General features: G+C 36.4%; 1 protein-coding gene across 1 annotated transcript in view; it reads right to left on the bottom strand.

The window, feature by feature from the left end:
- LOC129870847 (brefeldin A-inhibited guanine nucleotide-exchange protein 5) overlaps positions 1 to 24,001 on the bottom strand; it is a 42,105-nt gene that overhangs the window by 10,953 nt on the left and 7,151 nt on the right. The window contains exons 4-24 of the mRNA XM_055945723.1: positions 23,476 to 23,597; positions 23,261 to 23,319; positions 14,893 to 14,950; positions 14,726 to 14,810; positions 14,409 to 14,615; positions 14,251 to 14,309; positions 14,076 to 14,145; positions 13,934 to 14,002; positions 11,450 to 11,572; positions 11,293 to 11,346; positions 11,126 to 11,208; positions 6,449 to 6,545; positions 6,257 to 6,355; positions 5,959 to 6,159; positions 5,686 to 5,796; positions 5,058 to 5,242; positions 3,476 to 4,102; positions 2,834 to 3,251; positions 832 to 1,071; positions 627 to 750; positions 370 to 518 (exon numbers count right to left, since the gene is read on the bottom strand). Coding sequence (XP_055801698.1) covers positions 370 to 518; positions 627 to 750; positions 832 to 1,071; positions 2,834 to 3,251; positions 3,476 to 4,102; positions 5,058 to 5,242; positions 5,686 to 5,796; positions 5,959 to 6,159; positions 6,257 to 6,355; positions 6,449 to 6,545; positions 11,126 to 11,208; positions 11,293 to 11,346; positions 11,450 to 11,572; positions 13,934 to 14,002; positions 14,076 to 14,145; positions 14,251 to 14,309; positions 14,409 to 14,615; positions 14,726 to 14,810; positions 14,893 to 14,950; positions 23,261 to 23,319; positions 23,476 to 23,597 — 3,240 coding nt within the window. The remainder of the gene's footprint in view (positions 1 to 369; positions 519 to 626; positions 751 to 831; positions 1,072 to 2,833; positions 3,252 to 3,475; positions 4,103 to 5,057; positions 5,243 to 5,685; positions 5,797 to 5,958; positions 6,160 to 6,256; positions 6,356 to 6,448; positions 6,546 to 11,125; positions 11,209 to 11,292; positions 11,347 to 11,449; positions 11,573 to 13,933; positions 14,003 to 14,075; positions 14,146 to 14,250; positions 14,310 to 14,408; positions 14,616 to 14,725; positions 14,811 to 14,892; positions 14,951 to 23,260; positions 23,320 to 23,475; positions 23,598 to 24,001) is intronic.

The raw sequence follows: 24,001 nt of genomic DNA, 5'->3' as shown, positions 1-24,001 counted from the left end.
AGAAGGTCACGGGTTCAAGCCTTGGTAACAGCCTCTGGCAGAAATGCAAGGTAAGGCTGCGTACAACAGACCCTTGTGGTCGGGCCCTTCCCCGGACCCTGCGCATAGAGGGAGCTTAAGTGCACCGGGCTGCCCTTTTTATATAAAATTGCTAGATTATCTGAGGCATTCCATTACAGTGATTCTTACAATGTTTTCAAATTTAAGGTTAATTTTCACAGTTGCCCCCCCCCCCCCCCCATGGAAAATCAGCTGTCATAAACCATACATGTCATACTAGGAATACAAATTGAAAATAAAATAATGAATGAAAATGGAATTGACAAGGAGGGGAAGCCTCCTCAACTAAGTGAGACCCAGACAACAAACCTCTGCAAGACGATCCTCGCATATACGAAGTAGTGCAATTGCCTTCAAACTGATTCTATGAGAGGTCTTGTTATTAGCAAATCTGATTAAACAATTGACACAGTCCATGAAGCAATCTCCAACTACTTGATCAAAGTGCTCCAATATAACTACAACATTATTTCAATATTAATACTATAACTAAGCCTTCTCCAATGGACACAAAAAAGTGAGAAACATGCAGAAGCAATTTTAAAAAAGAACAAAGTGCTCCGTACCCTGCTCAACATTCTCAAAAGCACTTTCAACAATCGACTCTAGTTCATCATCTGCGGCAGCTGTGAATATCATGAACACACTTCGCCAACCAGACTTAATACTTCCCACCTTCGACTTTATCATCTGCTACCATGCAGGAATCAGTATATTTCCGCCACAAAAATAAAACAAGCAACTCAAGAAAAAGATAAGAAGCATACGTACTTGCACAATGCAATCCACAATAAGTCTCCTTATGGTTTCGCTTCGACTGCTTCGCATAAGAACGACAAACGGTTTTAAGATATCATTCTGGAAGGTAAAATTGGCAAGTTCAGCACGCTCCAAATACTTCATACCAAGTTGCCGAAGAGAATCTATGGCATACATAGCAACTTTCTCTTCAGGATGGCTCCCAGCAAAAATAAAATGAGTAGCCAGAACAGACCATATTCTTGCCCAAACCTGGAATGTCATTTAAGACATCATCTTAGGAAAATGCAAGGCGGTTATCATCAATGAATTACTTCACTGGCACTAACAAAATTATGCACCACCTCGTACTAGTTATCAATGCTAAGTTGATTCCTATTGTGCCACAAGAGATGCAGCTCCATAACCAAATGAACTTCAACAAATTAATAATTCTAGTCATCCAATTAGCTATTGGAGGTGGAAACGCACTCACTTAGGTGCAGGTTCCTTATGTGTTCAAACAAATCAATAATATTGAGAAAAGGAAGCATCAGAGAAATCCATAGAAAATTTTGTCACAATACACAGAACAAATTAATTAGTAATCTAGTCATCCAATTAGCAAACGGAGATGGAAAAACACCCACTTAGGGGATAACATTCTTTAGGTGATCAAAAAAATCAATAATATTGAGTAACATAAGAATCAGAGAAATCCATAGAAATATTTGTCACAATACACAGAACAAATTGTTCTACCTAAATCTTTCTCAAAAAGTTGTTATACTAAAATACCAATTGTTTGGAAATAAAAATTGATACAAAAGAAAACAACTATAAGAGGGAAGAGCATAATACCTCATTCAAGATTCAACAAAAACTTTTATTTCAGATAACTTCACAGTTGTTAAAAATGTTTCTCCGCATCATTTTTAGTTTACTTCTTTGTTCCTTTAATCAAAAGAATTGCTTCCATTTCAAGTGGATTCCTAGCTAAACACGTTCATTACAATTTTTGGCCTCAGATGGGCCATGCCAGACAGTATCAAGGATGCCTACATTGGTTGGATTTCTTGGAAAGCTGACAAATCCATCAAACAAGTCTGAAATATTATTCCTGCTTGTACTTTTTTGGTGTGTTTGGAATGAGAGGAATAGAATATGTTTTGATGGAATATCAACTCCAAACCACTCCCTTAAGGCTAAATGTCTTTAAGATTTATGTGGCTGGGATAGTCTATACCCTGTAGATTCTCAATTGAAGTTTATGGACATTATTAGCTCTTTATCCTTGGCATGCGTCTCATTGTAACAGAGACAACAATCTCACTCCTTTGTAACTATTCTGCCATATGCATCTACTTGATGCTATTTATAATAGCACTTCATCAACTATAAAGTTTCTAAAGTAAACCACTAAATTACAATAAATAAGAAATACAATTGAAATTTAATGATGGGATATATTCGAGTGAGCTCCACTTTGGCACTAACATAAATGTATTGCACACCTGCAAGATAAAACCTCCAAAGACACATGCAAACATCATAAAAGTCAAATATATATTCATTTTGAAATAAAATCTCAAGTAAGCACCAGAGTAGGTCTACACTAAAAAAAAAAGAACAATTGACATAAAAACAAACATCTCAAGAGAATTATTGAATTTAAACCTTCTAAAACTAAAAAGAGTAAAAAGACAAGTAAAGAATAGATAAGAACTTTGCATTGATCAGTTTATAAAAATGTTAACTTTGTTAGTTTTCCCTCTTAGTAATCAAGTACAAAGAGAAAATAATTCCACATGCACAATATATTAAATATTTGTAATACATTAAGTTTGCAGTTAGTATGATTATCCCTTGAGCCGCAATTAGAACTACACTAGCATTAGTTGTCACTAGTGTTGTGTAGCACTAGGCAACAAGAGGTAAAGAGATGGATAATTAAACAATACAACCAAATCACTTATCAGGTCAACGTCAAAAATTTACCCAACACTAGTATCATTTGAATGGGTGGAGCAATTACCATTCGTATGCGAGCCATGTTGTAATAGCTGATCTCAACAAGTTTTTGCAAGCTGAAAACACGTGCAGGATATTGTCTTAATTCCTCAGCTGAGACTTTACACAAACCACTGAAAAATTCAACCACTGATTCACTGGGCAGTTTAACACTATTCACGAAGACTTGCTCAGTAGGTTTTCCAGTCAACTCTCTAAGAGATTGAAGCAGAGCATCTCTAGAAATTTGGTTAGATCCTTGCATAACTGTTGCAGCCATTGAAGGATTAGTTACTATAAACTCAAGCCGGGAAATGCACTCAAGCACCGCAATCCATGTATCTTGCAAAGCTTCAGTATCTGAATCACATATAGCCAAAAGAGTCCGTAGTGCTTCCACATTTTTACTTTTCATATCCCTTGGTACATGTAAAAGATTAAGTCTGCAGAGAAATTGCAAAAGTTGTTTCAATATCTAATCAGGAAAGCGTAAATTTATCCTCATCTATCACCAAACCAGTCCACCCAACCCTTGCCCCAGAATCTAAAAGACAAAAGAGCTAATTTTTCAGGAAGTAAATACTAAACTTGGTCCAAGTTGCTTTAATTATCAGAACAGTTTATTGCACTGAAAGAGTGAAATTAACAGATATGCCCAAGAGATTACCTAAGAAGAGTTGTCAAAAATGCATATCGCATGGTGTCCATCCTGAGAACATGTGTGATGTGTATTCCAGCTTTAAATCCTTCCATGCACACACTAACCCGTGCTTTGTTATCTCCTTCCTCCATAAGGGCAGCTAAAGTGGCAAGCAGTGGCCACCCTAGAGCTTCAATCATTGGACGTACAAGTTTGATATTGTGTGAAGTATAAAAGACTCCCCTTATTCCTCCTTGATTTCGGAAAATAGCCTGTGTCTGCTTGATGATAGCCTCACTCTCGGATTTTGGGTCAATTGAAGATCTCCTTCTAGGCTGTGCAAGATTGAGAATATTGACTAGACGTCCTCTCTCCTCAGCTTCAGGCTTCTGCTTGCTACTTTTTGCTAGGCCAACAGGATCATCTTTCATCTTTATCTCCTCTTGAACAATTGAATCATAGATCTCCTCCAACAGTTCCTTTGGAGCACAATCTTCTGCTTCATCAGTTGCATTCATACGTATAAAATCATCCTTCGACATTTTCGGCCAGACCAGTGGGTTGTGAGCATCGGTATTCAGCATTATAACTGCATATGCTAGAATATATGCTATGTCTGCATTCTTGAATAGGCCAGGATTGTCTGCACAGTAACTGTTAAAAGAATAGTGTTCAGCCCAAGCAATAGACATTGTTATGAATGATGGATTTGGATACCAATCCAAGTAACTCATCCATCACGTGTTTCAGAAACACCTATTCCAGAAATCAAGTGACTAAGGATACAACAATTTCTAATCCTCGTCGAGATTGAATAGATTTGATCATTGGCATTTATATTTCCCCGATTTTTTGCAGTTCAACATGACATAAATTAAGATATATGCTTGTCCATAAAAATAGTTCTAATTGGTGCCCCTTATTTCACAAAGGACAACTACAACATAAGCTTTTTTCCAGTAACAAGAAGCTTTTTTCTTTTGATATAAAAAACAAGCTTTGTTACTAATGCAAATGAGATCCCACAAGTAGACAAAGGTACAACTCAGCCCAAATGCAATTTGTGTAACATTAAAGTAAAAAAAGAGCAGATTTCCACTTGCTAAAGTCAATGTACACTCTTTTCCAAACATATTATCATCATTCACAATGATTATTTTGTCTTAGGGTTATAATCAATCTTATCTGTCTGTTTTTGTGCATACCCTAAACCCAAAGATATGCATCACTAAATATTTCATCACTATTCAGTGAATGCTCCACAATAACAGTATTAAAAACTACTGGATGATTTAGTGCTTGCCCGTATACTATTTGTTTACTGCACTACACAGAACACCATGGATCAGTTTATTTGAGGACTCAGACATGATGCAGAAAGAGATTTCATTGTTCTTAAGCCACAGAGCATGAGTGGCAAAGAGATCAATCAAGTTCAAAGACTCTCAATTACTATGCTTTTTGTTTATCCTCGGCATTTCTATCTGGTTACTAATATTTTCATATGTATAATCACAAAAGGACAATATCTCAAAGATTTAAAAGAGGGGGACAAATTCACAGAAGGACGACATCTCAATGATACTAGGAACTTTAAATGAATACCTACCGCTCTGCAAACTTTTCCATAATGCGATCTATTTTCTGAGCTTCCCCAGGAAGTCGGAACCCTTTAAGAAATTCACGAATTGCCAAAGCAAATTTCATTCCAGAGAAATTCATAGAGTCGACATAAGCATGCATGACAGCCACAGGAAACTCCTCATGCTGACCCAAGTAGTCACCAATCATAGCCTGAAATTCCAGTACAGTTAGAATTTTTCTTCAAGTCAATTTACAGAGGCAACAATAACATACCCAGTGAAATCCCACTAAGTGGGTTCTGGGGAGGGTAGAGTGTACGCAGACCTTACCACTACCTCGAGGAGGTAGAGAGGTTGTTTCCAAAAAACCTTCAGCTCAAGTGCATCAAACCCAAGTAAAAGGAGAAGAAACAATGAAAAAAAAATATAGTTGATAATAAGAAAGGCAGTGTAAAGTCTACAAGAAAGAAACAATAAAAAAAACAAAAAAGTATGATAATCGAAACACAATACACATCATATGGCAAGAACTATAGGGATATGACTAATACTATGACAGGCACTGACAAGCCTCAACCTACGCACAGCAAGACACCCCTTCACCCCTACTAGAGAGGCAAAAGAGGAATAAAAAGGGAATAAATGATATTTTACCTTGTCCAAGCTAGGAGAACTTTTGAGAAACTGAGCAACTGAAGTTGGTGAGTTTTCAACCAGCCCATTTGAAATTAGATGTTCGATTCCCTTCGTGGGTTTTCGATTGAACTGCATTATTTCGAAGAAACCAAACATTAATAATCCAGCCCAAGTACATACAGTATATAAAGGCAGCAGCAAACAGATACTTTATCCAAATAGATAGTAAAACAGAAGAATCAAAGGCTGAAAATTTCCTCATTTCTATGAGAATAGGCCAACAAGACATACTTCAGAAATAGCTGCTTCAACAGTAGATTTGTGGGCCTTCAATTTCTCAAAATTACTGGGTGAATCATCCATGTTTCTCATCTTATCAGGGTCTCCCTTTATAGTTTCATCTTCAGAAGACTGATTCCTGTTGCTCAGCCTTTCTGACTCTGTCCAACGCTTCTCCCATTCGACAAGAGATTTTAACACATTTACAAGACACTATAAAGGCCAAGAGCAGAACAAAAGGAAGTGAGAAGATGAAGTATAATATTGAACTTCCAACAAAATCTCAAGAAAAAGGTATTCTAAGAGATGCCTGAAGAGAGGATGCTTTGATTGACGCTATCTGGGATGTGGCAACTGAATTTGGCTCAGCGTTTTGTGTCCCTTGTGCAATTTTAGATAATGTGGTCGCCTATAAGAGAAAACAAATAGAAAGAGGACATTTGGGTCATACAATAACCAAGATATTGCAAAGCCAACCTACTGCAGAGAGAGAGAGAGAGACCATTCGTTCAAACAAGTTGGGTGCTTGTAGATCACAATCATAGTTCACATAAAGGTCAACAAGCATCTGGGAATTCTTGCAAACTTTCTCTAGCATCCTGCAAAGACAGTGATGACAAAGGCTTTAATGTTTTTGTACTAGTTTGCATGCATGCAGTGATTGACTCAAGACCAGGGTAATCCATCTATGCTACTTTGTTTGATAATACCATGAGATTCTCTTTATTTTTATCTGGGTTCTTAAAAAAAGACCTTAATTTGGTAGCTCTAAACAATTTAATGCTAGTGTGGTGTCATCACTTCCTTTATGATGGTGTACTGGTCAGCTTACGTTCACCACGACTATCCCACCGAATACTTGCTATCTCCCACCAGCACAGGTGTCAGGTTACTATGCCACCAAAGATTAGGCAGATGCAAAGAAATCACCGTGTTTTTTTTTTGCCTTCGTTGGGGATTCAAACCTGAGAGTCATGGTTATTCTCCCACTTCATTGACCATTAGACACATCCTTGGGTGTTGATGCCATCATATTTTCAACTTCTATAATTATGATCACTCCCCAAATGTCGAACTTGTACAAAAAGGTAATATCATAGAATTTTGGAAAAACTGGTTTGTGACAGATATCATGTCCAAGATGATGCGTAAACATTACATTCTAATACAACAACAACAACCCAGTGAAATCCCACATCGTGGGGTCTGGGGAGGGTAGAGTGTACGCAGACCTGACTCCTACCAATGTAGGACGGCTGTTTCCGAAAGACCCTCGGCTCAATAAAAGCATAGAAAAAGGTCAGACAAGATTATTAGAGTAAATAAGTAGATGACGAAAATGGTCCAAACAATAGTATAATCAAAGCACAAAAAAACAGTAGATATTATTATTAGATAATAACATAAATATCATAAATAACATACATCAGAGTACAAGGAATCATAGTGCGTTAATACGCCTACGAATGAGGGTGAATAAAACCACTATGTACTAGCCTTCTACCCTAATGTGTGTCCTCCACACCCTCATATCTAGGGTCATGTCCTCGGTAAGTCGTAAATGCGTCATGTCCTGTCTGATCACCTCTCCCCAATATTTCTTCGGCCTACCCCTACCTCTTCTGAAACCATCCATGGCCAACCTCTCACATCTCCGCACTGGTGCATTTGGGACTCTCCTCTTCACATGTCCAAACCATCTCAGTCGCGTTTCCCGCATCTTGTCTTCCACCGCGGCCACTCCTACCTTTTCTCGAATAGCCTCATTTCTAATCCTGTCACTCCTGGTATGCCCACACATCCATCTCAACATTCTCATCTCGGCAACCTTCATCTTTTGCACGTGGGAGACCTTAACTGGCCAACACTCCGCCCCATATAACATAGCTGGTCTAACGACCACTTTGTAGAACTTGCCCTTAAGTTGTGGTGGCACCTTCTTGTCACATAACACCCCGGAGGCGAGCCTCCATTTCATCCATCCTGCCCCAATACGGTGTGTGACATCCTCGTCGATCTCTCCGCTGTCTTGCATGATAGAACCAAGGTACTTAAAACTACTTCTCTTTTGGATGGCTTGGTCCCCGAGCCTAACTTCCGCGCCAACCTCTTGAGGTGTCTCACTGAACTTGCACTCTAGGTACTCTGTCTTGGTCCTACTCAGCTTAAACCCCTTAGACTCCAAGGTGCATCTCCAATCTTCCAGCTTAGCGTTAACTCCGCTGCAAGTCTCATCGATGAGGACTATGTCGTCCGCAAAAAGCATACACCATGGCACCTCACCTTGAGCAAGCTATGTTAGGTTTTGCATTATAGAAATAGAAATCTAGAGATCTGATTCAAGTTGTATTGGTTTTTCAGGATATTAAATTAGTTTTTACACATTCATATGTTGTATTATATTGTTTCGAGTTAGGGGTTAGGTTTTTATTCGCTTTTTGATTAGTTGGAGTGGCTATTATATAAATCATATTACAGTGTTTATAGATAGGGCTTAAGTTTCTTTCTCAAAAAAAATTGACTAGTTTTCTTCTCAAAAAAAATAAATAAATAAAATTGACAAGTCAATGTGTTAACTTAATAATCTTTTCAATTCAAAATATTTTAGAAAATTCAACTATAGTTTTAAGCATGAGTCTCAAAAGGAATGAGGTTTGAGTATTTTCTAGTTCCTTGATGGGGAAAAAAATAAAGACAGCCTTTTGTAGATTCACTTCCACACTGCTTTGTTTACTTGATGCCATGGGAACTCTAATGCTTCTATTATTAATCCGTCTTTTTTACCCATAAAATATCTTCTCCACTATCTACTGCACCACAAGAATTCATTTCCATATTTTCCTATTACTTGAAGATTCTTTTTTATTATTTATTTTTTTTGATGACCGTGGTGTCCGGGCCTGCTTTCGCGTACCTCGACTAATTCCACGGGATACCTACCACCTCCCACCAGTAACAGGTAATGATTATATTAACAACATGAAACAATAAAGGGATGTTTGTATACAAGAAGTATACCAAAAATTAGAAGACCTACAAAAAGATATGGTTTTCTACGAACGACGCGCAATCATCTATACATAAAGGAACCTCATGGATGCACCAAAAAGAAACAAGGGATAAGAGGCTATTCCTCAATCATGTAAAGTTCATCTGATATTTCTTATTAATAATGCTTGACAGCTTGTTTGAGTTTTTTTATAAGCTTAATTTATAGAGAGAGAGAGAAACAGAATAGATTTCTAAATAAAGATGTATTAATTATCGCCAGACAACCAGAATTCAGTTTATCCACATACACAGATCAGCTCATCTACACTGCTAGATATATCCTGTGAGCACCAACATACATAAAACAAAGATCATGAAGGTGAAAGGAGTTCAGTCTGTCAAAGGCTCCTGTCCTGCTCCCTCCAAACTATCCACAAGTTAGCATGCGAAGCCAGCTACCAGATTAGGTATGAAGTCAAGAATGAACTTTTCCAAAATAACATTAAGGAAGAGGTCAATATGGAGCAACCATCTAATTTTGTGCCCAAAGAGAGTACGGTATAGTATGTCAATACAGATGGTCACTTTATGATCTCAAAAAGTCTCTACTAGCTTAGGTTGGATGTTTCAATTCTGTAGGTCAGCATTTTGGATCAGTCAATATTAAGTCAGAACATTTTGTTTTATATCAATGCTCTACACAAGGTCGGTCTCTATAAATTGTTTGTGTGGATGAGAGAGATTACAGGAGACGACCAAGAAAGCATTGAGACACTAGGCCTCATTTGTTTGCACCTATGAAGGACTAAATCTGAATGGTTATAACTTTAGACAATTAAATGCATTTTTCTACATGAAGATTTAAGCACTTATTTGGTCTGAATAGGTCTAAATCATGATAATCTTGAACAAAGTCTTAATATCATTAAGAGGTATTTTTGTGTGGATAATTTTCACCACCTCTCTATTCACAATCACCAACAACCACTAACCACCTCTACCATCACAACCACCACTACCGTCGTCAACCACCACCTCTGACATAACAATCACTACTAGCAACCAACACCGCTGCCAACCACTACTCTCAGTCGCTTTACTTACCTCCATCATTATAATTATATCCACTGCCACCACTGTTGTTGTCACCACCACCACCACTATCAACCACTACAACCATTGGGGCCAATCGGTACTACCAACCACCTCCATCATCAAAACTAGCACCGCAAGCAATACTACTTCTAACCACCACACATTCTTAGACCATCACCACCAACACCGCCAACTATTAATATCAACCAAATCAACCATCACAACCACAACCACCACTATCAACCGCCACCATAGCATTAGTAACTCTAACACCAACCACCTTCACCCTCACAACTATCACCACCACCACCACAAACCATCTCCACCATCACCGGCGAACATAAATATTTTATTTGTTAATCAAATAATTATTCTATTGTATTAAATTTATATTTTTTCTAATATCTAATAACTTTTTTATTTGAATTGTATATTTACTATGTTTAAAAATCAATTAAGTATGCACATTCAGATGTTGAAAAACAAGTTGTCTTAATCATTTAGTGCTCAGATCTAGAGACAATATCTTAATCATTCAAATGTACATTCAGATTCAGATATGTTAATCTCAATGCAAAACAAATGGGGCATAAGCCACTCAACTCACTTCCAAAGAGGGACCTAAGAACAACTTAAGTACTTTTTGGACATACAGGTCGTTCATACATCAGGTGTGATCATCTCATCAAGGTAATATGCTCCCAATATTGTGAATGAAACAAGCATGACTGAGTATATCAATTGATTCACTCACAGACCCTAATGTGAAGCTACTTTCAAGACAAAACCTTAGTTTATCCAAGCTGCTATGGAAGATTAGTTGGTAAGTTGAACTATTACATACCCAGAATATTTTTCTTTCCTTTTCTTTTAATTTAGAATTGTTATTCAATTTTCGCAACATCATTGGATGCACCGTACGAATCCTTCAAATGTATCAAGGTCATGAACTACATAAAGATTGAGAATACCGAGTATTTTGTGTAGTTCGGTGGGACTCTATTACTTGGAAAAAGTAAAAGGCATGGTGAAGTTAACAAATCAAGTCCAAAAGCTATATAAAGAACTATTTACATTTAAGAAAAAATCATACCGCGGAACACTTGTTTTTGCATTCAAGTCTGTGCCATCCAGTGGACGTAGGACAATTAAGGGAAAGAAAATACCAATTTCACCCTGAAAATCAATTTTTTATTTTGCAACCTCTCAAAATTTGAAATAGATAGCAAAATCACAATAGGAAGTGTAAACAATGTGTACCTTGAGACATTCCCTGAATCGCAATAATAGGACTGAGAAAATTCCTGTAGCATACTGCCAAATTACGTGGACAGTTATTAGCGAGTTAAACATCTGAAGAGTTTCAAAAGAATATCAATAACATGAGTTTATAGTTTCAGAAAGCAAAATTAATAACCTGAAATATGGTAGGTGACTGTGAAACTGATGCTCTTAGTAAAACATATGAAAGATAAGCCTTGACGGAGTCGATAAACTGAAAGTTTTTCGTGAATGAATCGCTAAGCCCCTCCAAAAGACCCTGTGGTTTGATTGTGAAAACATATATTTTTTGATAAGTAAGCAAAGTTTCATTGATTGAACCCAGCATTAAGAAAATGCTGGTGTAAAATACAGCTAAGGTTTTACATGAATTGCAGTGTGCTGATAAAATCAAGTATGTTGCTTCAACTTCATTTACAATTGCCATCTTGCACCAAAATGCTAGCAAAAGTATGACGCAAAAATAATTAAGTAGAAGACAGGGATTCCTGTCAATTTCACCTAAGAGTTCAAGCGCATGATCATTAATATTTATGCTCAAAAGAATCCTGGTTATGATGAAAAAGGCAAGCAAAAAGGAAGAGAATATGACCAGCTGTTATACAAGAAAAATGCTTAAAAGAATATGTCCTGCAAAAGTATTTAATTTAGGGCAAGAAAAGCATTTTGAAGGTCGCCCATACCATCTGTTGATAACAGCCCTTCCAATGATACTTGATTTCCAAAAAAACCCAAATAATCTTGGCGAATTTACAGCCCTTCCTAGTTCTATTCACTCATTATTTTTTTTAAAATAAGCCAACCAGTACCTCCAAGTTTCCTATGTAGACCAAAGAACTTAATACATGAGTTTTTTTTCCCATTTTTTGGACTACAACCTGATATAAAATAAAACAAAATTCCCATTTCCAAACAAGAAATCAACCACAGCAATAGCATTAAGCCTCTTCCATTTTACAACTTCAAGCTTTCACATCCCAATAGTTCAGTTTGAAGCTCATCTCCTTGCTGCTCTGATAACGCTTCAGAACCAGACAGCTTCAACTTTCTTTGATATTCTTTTAGGGAATTGGATTCACTAGCCTTGTTGGTTATGGAGAATGGAAAACTCAATCTATCAGTCTGCCTTTGGTTTCATATTAGTGTTCACTCACAGGAGTTTAACTATGTCTTCCCAAGTAAAATTCATGCCCAAATATAATGCAACTTCAAATTAAATACTCGTTTTTTCAACTTCGACAAAATATTCTCCAAGACAGATATGGTTTGGACATGTGAAGAGGAGATGCGCAGATGCCATAGTGAGGGAGTGTGAGAGGTTGGATATAGTGGGTACGAACGAGGAGAGGTAGAGGTAGGCCGAAAAAATAAAGGGGAGAGTTGATTAGACAAGACATGGCGCAGCTCCAAATTACAGAGGACATGATCTTAGATAACAGGGTGTGGAAGTCGCATATTAGGGTAGAAGGTTAGTAGGTATGGATTGTGTGTTCATATTGTATTGTATTGTTAAATTCATTGTTATTTAACAATGAAAAGACCCATTTTACCTAACAGCTAATTTGGTGTGATTAAGTCCTGCTTTAGTTCTATTTCACATTTAAGCGTACTATTATAAAATAATCTCAATTTACCCTTTACTTTATAACTCTATCATTTACCATATTTTGTCTTCATCATATTTATGCCCCACCTTTTTCATCAGCACTCCTCCTTGCTACAATATAGGTACTCCTTTCAACTTTCTTGTTAATGATCATCTTTTCCTTTTTTTAGTTTTGAATTGTTCATAAATACAATATTTAAACAAGTGATGAAGGGCATTGCACAAAACTTAGCCGTTATTGTACAGTACAGTATAGTCAAACCAAACAATAAAAATGTCATCTTTTACCTAAAGTGACAAGAAAAATGTTATTAAATTGACAACAAAAACTACAACCTATCCAAACATTATTTTAACAACAAAACAACAACAACAACATACCCAGTTAAATCCCTCAAGTGAGGTCTGGGGAGGGCAGAATGTACGCGACCTTACCACTACCTCGTGGAGGTAGAAACACTGTTTTCAAAAGACCCTCGGCTCAAGTGCAACAAATCCCAATATAGAGAAGAAGGAGACAATAAAGAGAACATAGAAAATAACAAGGAAACAGTGCAAACGTCTACCAGAGAGGAGCTAAAACAACAACAAATCATGTGATAGTCGAACTACTAGATACTAGGATAGATTATTAAAAAAACAATAATAGACAATGATCAAAAATAGAAAAACAAGAACTACAATAATACAAGTAATACCATCACAAACACCAGCGAGCCTAAGCAAGACAACACTACACTACCTACTAACCTTTTACCCTAATGCATTCCCTACACCCCCTCCTTTCTAGCGTCACATCCTCAGTAACCTAAAATTGTGTCATATCCTATCTTATCACCTCTCCCCAATACTTCTTCGGCCTACCTCTGCCTCTCCTCATGCCCTCTATCACCAACCTCTCGCACCTCCTCACTAGTGCATCTATGCAAAACAATATAATACAATGCAATATAAAATGATACATTAAGAACCTTAGAAAACGACAACTCAAACAGCCTGTAGAAGAAAGCTCACCTGAAGTAGCTCCAAGGACAAAATTCGTGTCTTAACAGTAACTTCATCGTTGTCTTCCTTTATGCCCATCTGCAAACGCACTCCTATTAATGCAAAATCCACAGATTTCCAAGACCTTACATCAATGACCAGTCATGCTAACCTTGCAAAGGGTTCGGAAAAGAAGTAAGGCATCATGCTCTCCAGGACTCATGCTTTCAAGCTCAATTCCTCTGGTTAAAGTTACAAATTGTCACGCGATTTGTAAAATGTAGTTAAACATCTCAATAAAACAAGTTTTCTTTACGAGAATCATTTCTTCAACAGTGAATCCATACCTTGTGACCTTTTCACCATCTTCAAGATGCACAGCCTTCTCAAGAGCAGCTTCTAAACCCTGTATTCCAAGAAAAGGTCATAATATGTACATATCATAAGCTTTTACATGACAATACCGTAATTGTGTTAGTAATAGTAAAGTTTTAGGTATGTTCACCTTGATATCAGCACCACCAACAAAACTCTGAAGTCCCTCAACTGATGCAACAGATGAATCTTTAGCCTGAACAACATTAGGTGCATCTCCCCCTTCTGTTATTTCTTTATCTTCCGGATCATTATGTGAAACTTCCTCAACCCTTACATTTGGCCCATTAGTATCAGTAGTTTCTTGGTGTGCAACAGGTCCACGTGAACTAGAACCCTGAATTGCAAGAAGCTATTAAGGGTCTATAAAGTAGAATCCACTATTCCCCCGCTAGCATCTCAAAAAAGAAACAAAAAACTTGGTTCATCCACTATTCGCTCACATACCAGATCATTTTCCATCCGTCTGAATATAATACTAAGCATTTGTGTTAACATGGCCTTTGATGTTGCTTGGTTTATTGGACTTTTACTAAACATGCAAACAAGTTGCTATTAGCTTCATTTGATATATTATAAAATAGTCATCTTCATACAAAGGATTACAGCAATACCTGTTAAGAGCAATATTGTAACAGACCCTGATAACTCCGAGCAATGATTCCCCGTGAACTGCAATTTGGACAAAGCAAACAGAAAAAATGTCTAAGGACTCCTCTTTGCCACTTGCAGAAAATCCTAGTCCTACCAATTTTTAATTCATATAAGCAATAAATGTTCAATGTTATATGCAAAAGTTTTACAAGGGCGGACATGTTGAGGTACCCCGAGATGTTGTACATCGTCATTTACACTGTTCAATGTTCAATGTTTTTTATGCAATAGCTTTGCAAAGACGGACACGTTAAGGTACCCCAAGATTTTGTACTTCGTCATTTACATTGGACCAATGCTGCCAAAATGCCTGCTCGAGCCCTGCTTAAGTCATGAAACTACTTAGCACAGGTCGGGAGCTTTGTTTGTTTAGGCAGCACTTTAGTACAATCACCAAGGCACTTAGGTGTGGGATTCAATGCTCACGGAGTGTCTTTGAGAGGGGAAACGAAAATTAGGCGCTAATCTGAACTTAAAACAGCATTTTTCATTTGAATCAGAAACATAAATTGGTTAAATTTGATTGAGATGATTTTTACTTCATATATTCACTTGTAATTTTTTTTTCATTTTTTTGGTCTATATAATTGATGTTAGTGTATATTGCTATTTTTTATTGCATTACATAGTACTTTTTTCTATGTTGTTCGAACTCTTCAAAATCCTTGTCGCACCCCTGTCGCCCCGACATGGGTGTGGGTGTGGGTATGGGTGTGAGTGTGGGATCCACACCAGATTTGGTCAACTTACCTTGGTTTCTTTGACTACATCTATAACCGAGAAGTATAGATTGACCAAGAATTTAGACTGATTTTTTGGTTTATGTAATATATATATATATATATATATATATAGTTATATAAAGTATGAGAATGTTTTGCTATTACATGATATATCTTACGATTAACATATTAGGTGTTTATAAAGAATTAAATTTTATTAGGTTTAGTTCAATATTTTAATTAATTGTGATGTATACTTCATATGTCGTAATATACATTTATTGGCCGTATCCTAGCACCCGTACCTGCACTCGGATCCATACCCCCAAATCCTAAAACTTAAGAGATTGAAGAAAACGACCTTTAGATCAGCACACGTATTAGATACCCACACCGAGTCCGAGCAACTTAGCTTATGCACTTATGTTCAGTAAAGAGCACATTTCAATTGTATTTGTGATTAATGTCCAAGCAGGCACTTAAGTGTTTCTATGGTATTCGCAATTGACTATATTGTGTTGGACCTGCTTGACTATGCAAGCTAAACGAATTTAACTATAAATGGATAATTGAGTTATAGTTGGCAATACACTTGAAATAATGTGTTAACTATATATGGTTTAATTGAGTGATAGTTAGCAATACACTTGAAATTATGCTCTGTTTATCCAAACTTAACAGTCCTATAGTTTGATCTAGCATGGGGAATAAGAAAAGAGCTGAAATGTTAGTTCAGTATTTGTTAGGAGAAGATGTGAGGTTATCAGTAAACTCTTGAATTTTTTGAAATATAGTAGAGAGCAAGTATTGAAAAAAGTAAAAGTAGGTCCCAGATAACTTTTCGTGGGATAGGAAGAGTATAGTAGAACTTTCATTTTAAGGAAATTGGCATCCTTTTGTGACAGACCAATGAAGAACTAAGCCAACTTTTTCAAAACAGATGGAGCATATTTAAAATTAATCCATGCAAACTCTTTACTAATATAAGCTAATACTAGTTTATTGCCATACATAAATAAAGGATATATTTAAAATTGTGCCATGGCATTTATGAGCCACAATGATGAAACTTTGGAAAAGAGTGAGAGAATAAACATTGAAGAATACTACTAGGGTGACAGAGAACCAGTTCGGTTTAAGCCTGGTAGATCTACAACATAGGCTACATTTTTTTTCTTTAGAATTTGAAAAACTTATAGGGAAAGGAAGAAGGATCTACACATGATATCTATTGACCCAGAGAAAGTGTATGATGCACTGCCGAGAAGTCCTTTGATGGATGATTGAGAAGAAACGAATGCATAATAAATATATAATATGCATGGAAAAATTGTCCTAAGTGCAAAAATAGTGGTAGGAGACTCAAAGAACTTTCTCGTAACCGTGAAATAACACTTCAATCCAGGGATCTGCATCGAGTATATATGTAATTCACTCAAGTTATAGATAAGCTAATCAATGCTATACAGGAAAAGGTCCCACAAACGAGATTACCTAGAGTGTCAACCAAAAGCTTGAACTATGGAGAAGTACACTAGAGAGTAAGAATTTTAGGATAAATAGAAGTAACACAGAATATTTACCCAGCAAGTCTGGCCAGTGGCCAGCATAAGAAGAGTGAAGTGAGGTGAGATTACATAGAATTGTGGTGCCTAATTGCAGACGATTCAAATACATAGTCTTGAAGTTCCAGGAGAATGGTACATTAGATGAAACGTATCATATAGAATTACAATATGATGGTTAATGTAGCAGTGCTGCAGAACATTATAAGACCAACAATGTTATCTGTGATGCCCAATATATCCACGAGATGGATGTTATAGAAATGTGAATGTTAAGATGGATATGTAATAAAAATATTATTGACAAAATGAGAAACTACATCTGACAGAAGGTACAGTAGTACATATAAAGGATTAAATGAGAGAAGCCAGCTCGAGAATGTTTGTTCATGTCCTATGTATACCTCCAAATGCACTAGTCGGTAGGCTAGAGAAATGATGACTGAAGATGTTTAACGAGGCTACATAACTAAATATTTCATGGAAGAAAGTTGGATTAAAGACCTAATATCATTTGGAATCATTGCAGACTTAGATAAGAATACTCCTTTCGTTTCAATATGTGTCTTATTTCCTTTTTTAATTTGTTTCAAAAAGAATGCCCCTTTCTATATTGGTAAGTCTTTAATTCCAACATTCTCATTTTACCCTCAACGACACTCCCTTATAGAAATGACATAACATGTTTAATACTACAAGATTCAAAAGTTTTTTTACAGTCCTAATTCCGATTTTCAACCAAACTAAGATATATAAAATGAAACCGAGGGAGTAGGATACAATGGAAGTAAGAGATATATTATAGGTATTACCAACTAGTTGGAATTAAGGTTTGGTCATGTCAACATACTTACATTAGGTCCACTGTTTGCTAGGAGTCTTTCTAGTCTGCTTAGAAATTTGTATGTTCATAGAAAATAACTCTAAATTATTGACTATTAAAAAGAAAGAGGTCCAAATAGAGTGAAATAGACTCTGAGGATTCATTTTTTTAATCAAGTTAATGTATTTTCAGTCATAAACATGGCCACAACAGTCGTATACAAGATATATACCAAAAAGTAGAGGATTTACAAAATGATATGATTCTCTACAAACTCCATTCATCTATACAACAAGGAACTTTTTGTGTGTACCGAAAGAAAATAAGGGAACAAAGACTACTCCTCAACTAAGAGAAACTCGACTCTATACCTTCAAAAGCTCTCCTATTTCTCTCTCCCTCTCTCTCCGAACAACTCATATTAGTGCAAGTGGAACCATATTCCATGCCCTTCATCTTCTCCTTCTTCTCATGCTCTTCCAACTGAACATCAACTCTCTCACAGTGTGGAATTGCCTATGAAGTGTCAAACCACCTAAGCATAACCCACCATAACCTCATAGTCAGCCTGCAATGTAGAAGAAGATGATCAACGTCTTTGCATGCCTCCTTACACATGTAGTACCAACTGATGCAGACAACCTTTCACTTTCTAAGATTATCCACTATCAAAATCACCCTTCTAGTGGATAGCCAAGCGAAGAAGCAAGCCTTCCTTGGCACCTTTGGAATCCATATAGCATTATATGGGAAAACATACTCCTTCCTAACTACTAAAAATCTCTCATAAGAAGACTTCACAGAACACACTCCAAAATTCCCCTCCCAAACACCTCTTATTCCACACCCTTTTGTCTTTTTTCAGCAATTTCTATTTCTTGGCAAGCCTAAAAGAAGCCCTCTTCCACCATGTAACTACTCCATCATCTAGCCACTGTGATTCCCCAGAAGTTGGAAAGTCAAAATGGAAAGATACAACTCAGGAAAAGTTGATGGTGCACTGGTTCCATGAGCCCTTGTATGGACTGTATAAGGTTGTACGGACTGTAGAAACCAGTGGTGCAAAGAAGAGCTTAAGACTTGGAAAAATTTTGGTCACTGATGCTTTATACGAGACCATCTACGGACCGCAGTTCTGTAGAAAGGGTCCTGGAAGTTGGAAATTTTCAGAGTTTCACAAGTGTTTGTACGAGCCTACTTACAGACCATAAAAGGTCCATACGAGTGCCCGTAGAAGGAGATTCAGAGAGGTTGATTTTCATAGTTGTACAGGAGCAGAGGGTATACGGTTCGTATAAAGTTCTACGGACCGTAGAAGTTGGTCATAGAAGGGAGCTTCAGAAACATTGAACTTTCAAGCACTTGGTTCTACGACTCGTATAGTCATAGAAGGGAGACTCAGAAACATTGGACTTTCAAGCACTTGGTTCTACGAGTCGTAGAAGTGACCCATAGAACCTGGATTCAGAAAGTCAAAATCTTCATACGATTTCTACGGACAACTCTTTACGGGCCGTATAAGCTTCTACGGTCGGTAGAGGCACCCGTAGACCATGCCGGCAGTTATTTCTTCAAGGGAATTTTAGTCAATTCCTATTCTTTTAATGTCTAAACTAGGTCGTTTTGGACTAGTTCCTCAGACCTATAACTACCCAAACCCTTCAAAATTCCCCCATTCAATCAAAACTCAAGGAGTTCTCATCCAAGTCTTCTTCTTCAAGTCAAGCTAGGATTTCAAGTTCAACCTTCCATTACAAGATCTTATTAAGGCTTTGATTCAAGGTATGTGGGAATTTCATCCATGGATTCCTTTTCATCCCTGGAGTCCCTAAATATTTTCAATTTCTCGTTATGATTTCTTCCTAAACCCTAGGTTTTTGATGATCCTTCATTGGGTTTAATCAATTAAAGTTTATTTCACTTCTATTGATCTTATTATGCATGATTTGATCTTAATTATATATTTTTTTATAAATTTCTCATGAACCCATGCATTATGACTATTTTATGATTACGAACTATGTTAGAGAATTATGCATGCATCACGAATTTATGAACTATGATTTTAAGAATGCTTTTAGATAAAGTACTAACGATTTTATGAAAACAAGGTTACTTCAAAAAGGTGAAGTATTTTTTATCACGAAGGATTTTCATGATTTTCTATGAAAAAACTTATCATGATCTAGATGCTATTAATTATCTCTTATGACATTGATTGTGCTGATGGTTCATGATATGATTTAAAGGAGCTACTCCGTCTTATTTAGACACATGACATGTATGACATCCAGATATGTCATCAATGCTTTGAATATTTTTCCTAAAAGTAAGTCCTGATTAGTATGGTACCTGAAATACCATCAATAATCATGGATCAGTTTTTCTTATAAACCAGAGTTCACTAGTAATATGGAAATCTGGCATGGCAGCCATGATTATATACAGTATTACAAGATTCTTACCTTTTTCAAAGACTGTGCTATGATTATGACTATTCTTATTGAGAGTTTACCTAGCACCTAGTGGACTAGGAGCAATCACCTAGGTCCCATAACTACGTGCCCCTATAGGATGTCCCAAGTGGACAATTAAAGTTTAAGCTAGTGGATCCACAAATAGCTCATGTTAATGGTCCTTACCTTATCAAGTGGGACAATCTTTTTTCGGTGCAGAAGGGATGACACCGGACTCCATGTTATAGCTCACATGGTTTATGTCTGTTACGGTATCTCTCACTTATGTTATGTTAAGTTAAACCTATGATTTTCTTATGAATATTGCATTGACCATATTTTATCTCTCTAACGATGTTTTAAAGAATTGTCATGTTTTAGCTTGGTTATTGTATTATCATGTTTTATGTCATGCATTGCACACTCTCCATACTCAGTACATTCCATAGTACTGACCGTATATCTTCCCCTCTCCTCCTTCCCTATTCCTTCTTCATTTCCTCCCCCCTCCCAGAATACTCAACACTTTAAGGAACTCCTACATCCATCCTTCGAGATCATAGAAATTGGAATCCCACCCCCCACCGCATTTTTAACATACATCTTAGCTCTTGACATATCACTCATACAACACCTCACATCCACGAAACTACCGCAAAGATTTTCCATCTTTTTGAACAAGTTCACACACCATAGGTGAATCGGAACACCAACAATATTACTCGCAGCACACCCTTTTCTAGCCCTCCCCTTCACACAACCAGAGTTGTCATGCCATCTATCCGGCCTCAGAATCTCTCCGTACTGTTGCGGAAGCCGAATATATAGAGAGTGATGAAATCACAACTATTATACCTAAAGACAGCTAATAAATAGTAAATGAGACAACAATAAAAAGAACACCAGAAATTTATGAGGTTGGGCAAAAATTTATTTTCTTTTGCTTAATCCTCGGACACAATCAACCAATATTTATTTCACTCCAAAAAAATACAAGTGAAATACTACAAGAGAGAAAGAAGATCAAATGCCTTAGAAGATGAGAAGGCAAGTGAGAGGTGTGTTACAAATGAACCAAGAGCTACCTATTTATAGGAATGAAATCTTCCTCTTGACGACATCCATGACATCACTATGGGTTAAAATGTTGAGGTTTATATATTTCAACTACAAATTTCCTACCTTGACTTTTTATACCAAAGAAGAATTATCCTCCTACCAAATCTTCACATTAATTCAACTAGAATCTTGTCAATTTTAACACATTCATCCACCTATTTCCCTCCTCGAACACCCTCGTAGCTTCTACTTTTGATGTGAACAGGAAGAATCAACTTTGACACCTTTAGCCCCTTCTCCATTCTCCAAGCCTCTACAACTCAAGTAGCAACCATGTTTGATGATCCCACCCAACTAGCAAACTTCCTCACAAGACAAGTCTTTAGAAAATCTCTTCTTTTCTAAGTATGTTCATTCGGAAGATTGAATTTGGGTTCTTTCACACCTTCAATTTTGTGGCAGCTTCCTCACATGTCGAGGCTTGGCCAAGCTAAAGCATGTTTGTAAGATGTCTTTTTCAGTTTCTTATATTTGCGAGGATTCATATAGCAGACACAAATATTTTTAAATTAAGAGATAGTGGTTATTGTGTTGGAAACTAAAGAGGACCACAAATTACTTTTTATCATGAAAATTTCCGAGAAAGAAACTTTCATTTTCAATCCCCTATTTATTTATTTTATTTTTTATTGAATTTTATATTTATGAATTTATTGAGACTAAGAACTTCAGATTTTCTAAAAGGAATAATATTAGATTATCTTTTTTCCTTGCATATAAAAGAATAGAACGTTAAAAATATTCAATCAAACTGTCTTTTTCCTTCATTTGTGGAAAGATATACTATGGTATTTTAAATTATTTTATTATTTTTTTGAAACTGAGTATTTTAAATTTATTTATATGAAATAGGAAGGAAAGGGATTGCTTGATCCTTGAACAGTTCTTTCAATACAAAGGATTAATTGTCTTATTAGGACAATTCATGATTCAGATGCTTAGTAAGAAGGAACGATCCAATGGAATTCATGGATTTACCTAGGTCAGTTTATGGGTTAATCAATAAAGGATTTTTATCTTCGATAAACATTGGAAAGAGCAGTCAAGAAAAAGCATACAAAAAGATCAAATCTTTGGACGCCCCGAAAAAGATATGAGGTGCTTGAAAATGGTCTAAGTAGTTGAATAGGAGGATCACTATGACTATAGCCGTTTGTAGGTTTATAATTGACAAAAATGATGTCATTAGGATACAAAGGAGTGTAAAATAATACTCCATATTATTTCAGATGACGAATTTTGACGACATGGAGTTTTAACATATTAATTTGACCCATATATATTTCATAAGTAATAGTGAAAGAAAATTTTAAAACAAAATTGAAAAAGAAACCTCGCATCAAAGCTAAATTTTATTTACTAAATAAATCTAAATTATCAAAAGTTATGTAAATTAAACTGAAAAACTATTAGTAGTGAGAGGTGTCATAAAAAAGTTTGGGACAATGCAAACTTCATAGATTATTGGGACAAAGGGAGTTCTAGTTTACATAAAGTTGGACTTCTACAGATATAAAACTTAACCAGTCGAGGAATCTGGAACGAAGTCAAGATGGCAGGAGGGTAAAGTAAGTTGGGACAAGACTTGAGAGTAACAAAAAAAAAAGGTGAAGAAAGGAATCTTTCTTTCAAAAGTTGCATACCTCTGAACTTGGTGGATGCTACAGCGGTAAGAAGTACCTTCAGAACCTGAAGAGTCGTACTGCATTGAAATACTCAAAAACTTAATCACTCCAGAAATATTGAGTTAAAATATATATCAAATAAAAGAGGCACATAGCTAACAGGAGCAAACAATTTCCTGATAACTTAAAAGGGAAAATACATAAGAAAAGATCAAAATAAGAGAGGTTTCTACCTATCGGGCGACAAATTATCCACACAGCCGCAGACCCTGTTCAGGATGTCAGTAAACAGCGTCACATTTTTCCCACCATCTAAGCCAAGATCTCCCTCTAGATGGTCGTAGGCAATGAGTTTCTGCAGATATCCAGACAAAGTTATCACTGATTTTTGGATACACTTTTTGAGAATCTCTGAGGAGCCGAAAGAATGTTCTTAGATAGTCAATCTATGAAATATGCAAAGATACCTGTTTTATCAATATGAAACAGTTGGCATATTTACTTAAGTTATTCATGCTCATTCACGCATATTATGTAAAAAAGGTACTAGAAAGACTGGTACAAATGACTCAACTTTGAGGATAGCAACAAATATATAGAGAAAATGAGGTCCATGATGCATGTATAAATGAAATTAAATAACTGTAATTCAATAGTAATCAGTCCCCTCCCCCTCGTTAAGCTCCAATGCACCTACCCAAGTTTGTAACCTGGATGATGGAAAGAAATTTCAAACGAAGGAAGAAGCTAAAGATGCCT

Source organism: Solanum dulcamara, chromosome 10 (assembly GCF_947179165.1).
Source record: "Solanum dulcamara chromosome 10, daSolDulc1.2, whole genome shotgun sequence".
Taxonomy (NCBI): Eukaryota; Viridiplantae; Streptophyta; class Magnoliopsida; order Solanales; family Solanaceae; genus Solanum; species Solanum dulcamara.
Note: the sequence above shows the minus strand (reverse complement) of the source record. Positions and strands in the feature narration are given on the sequence as shown.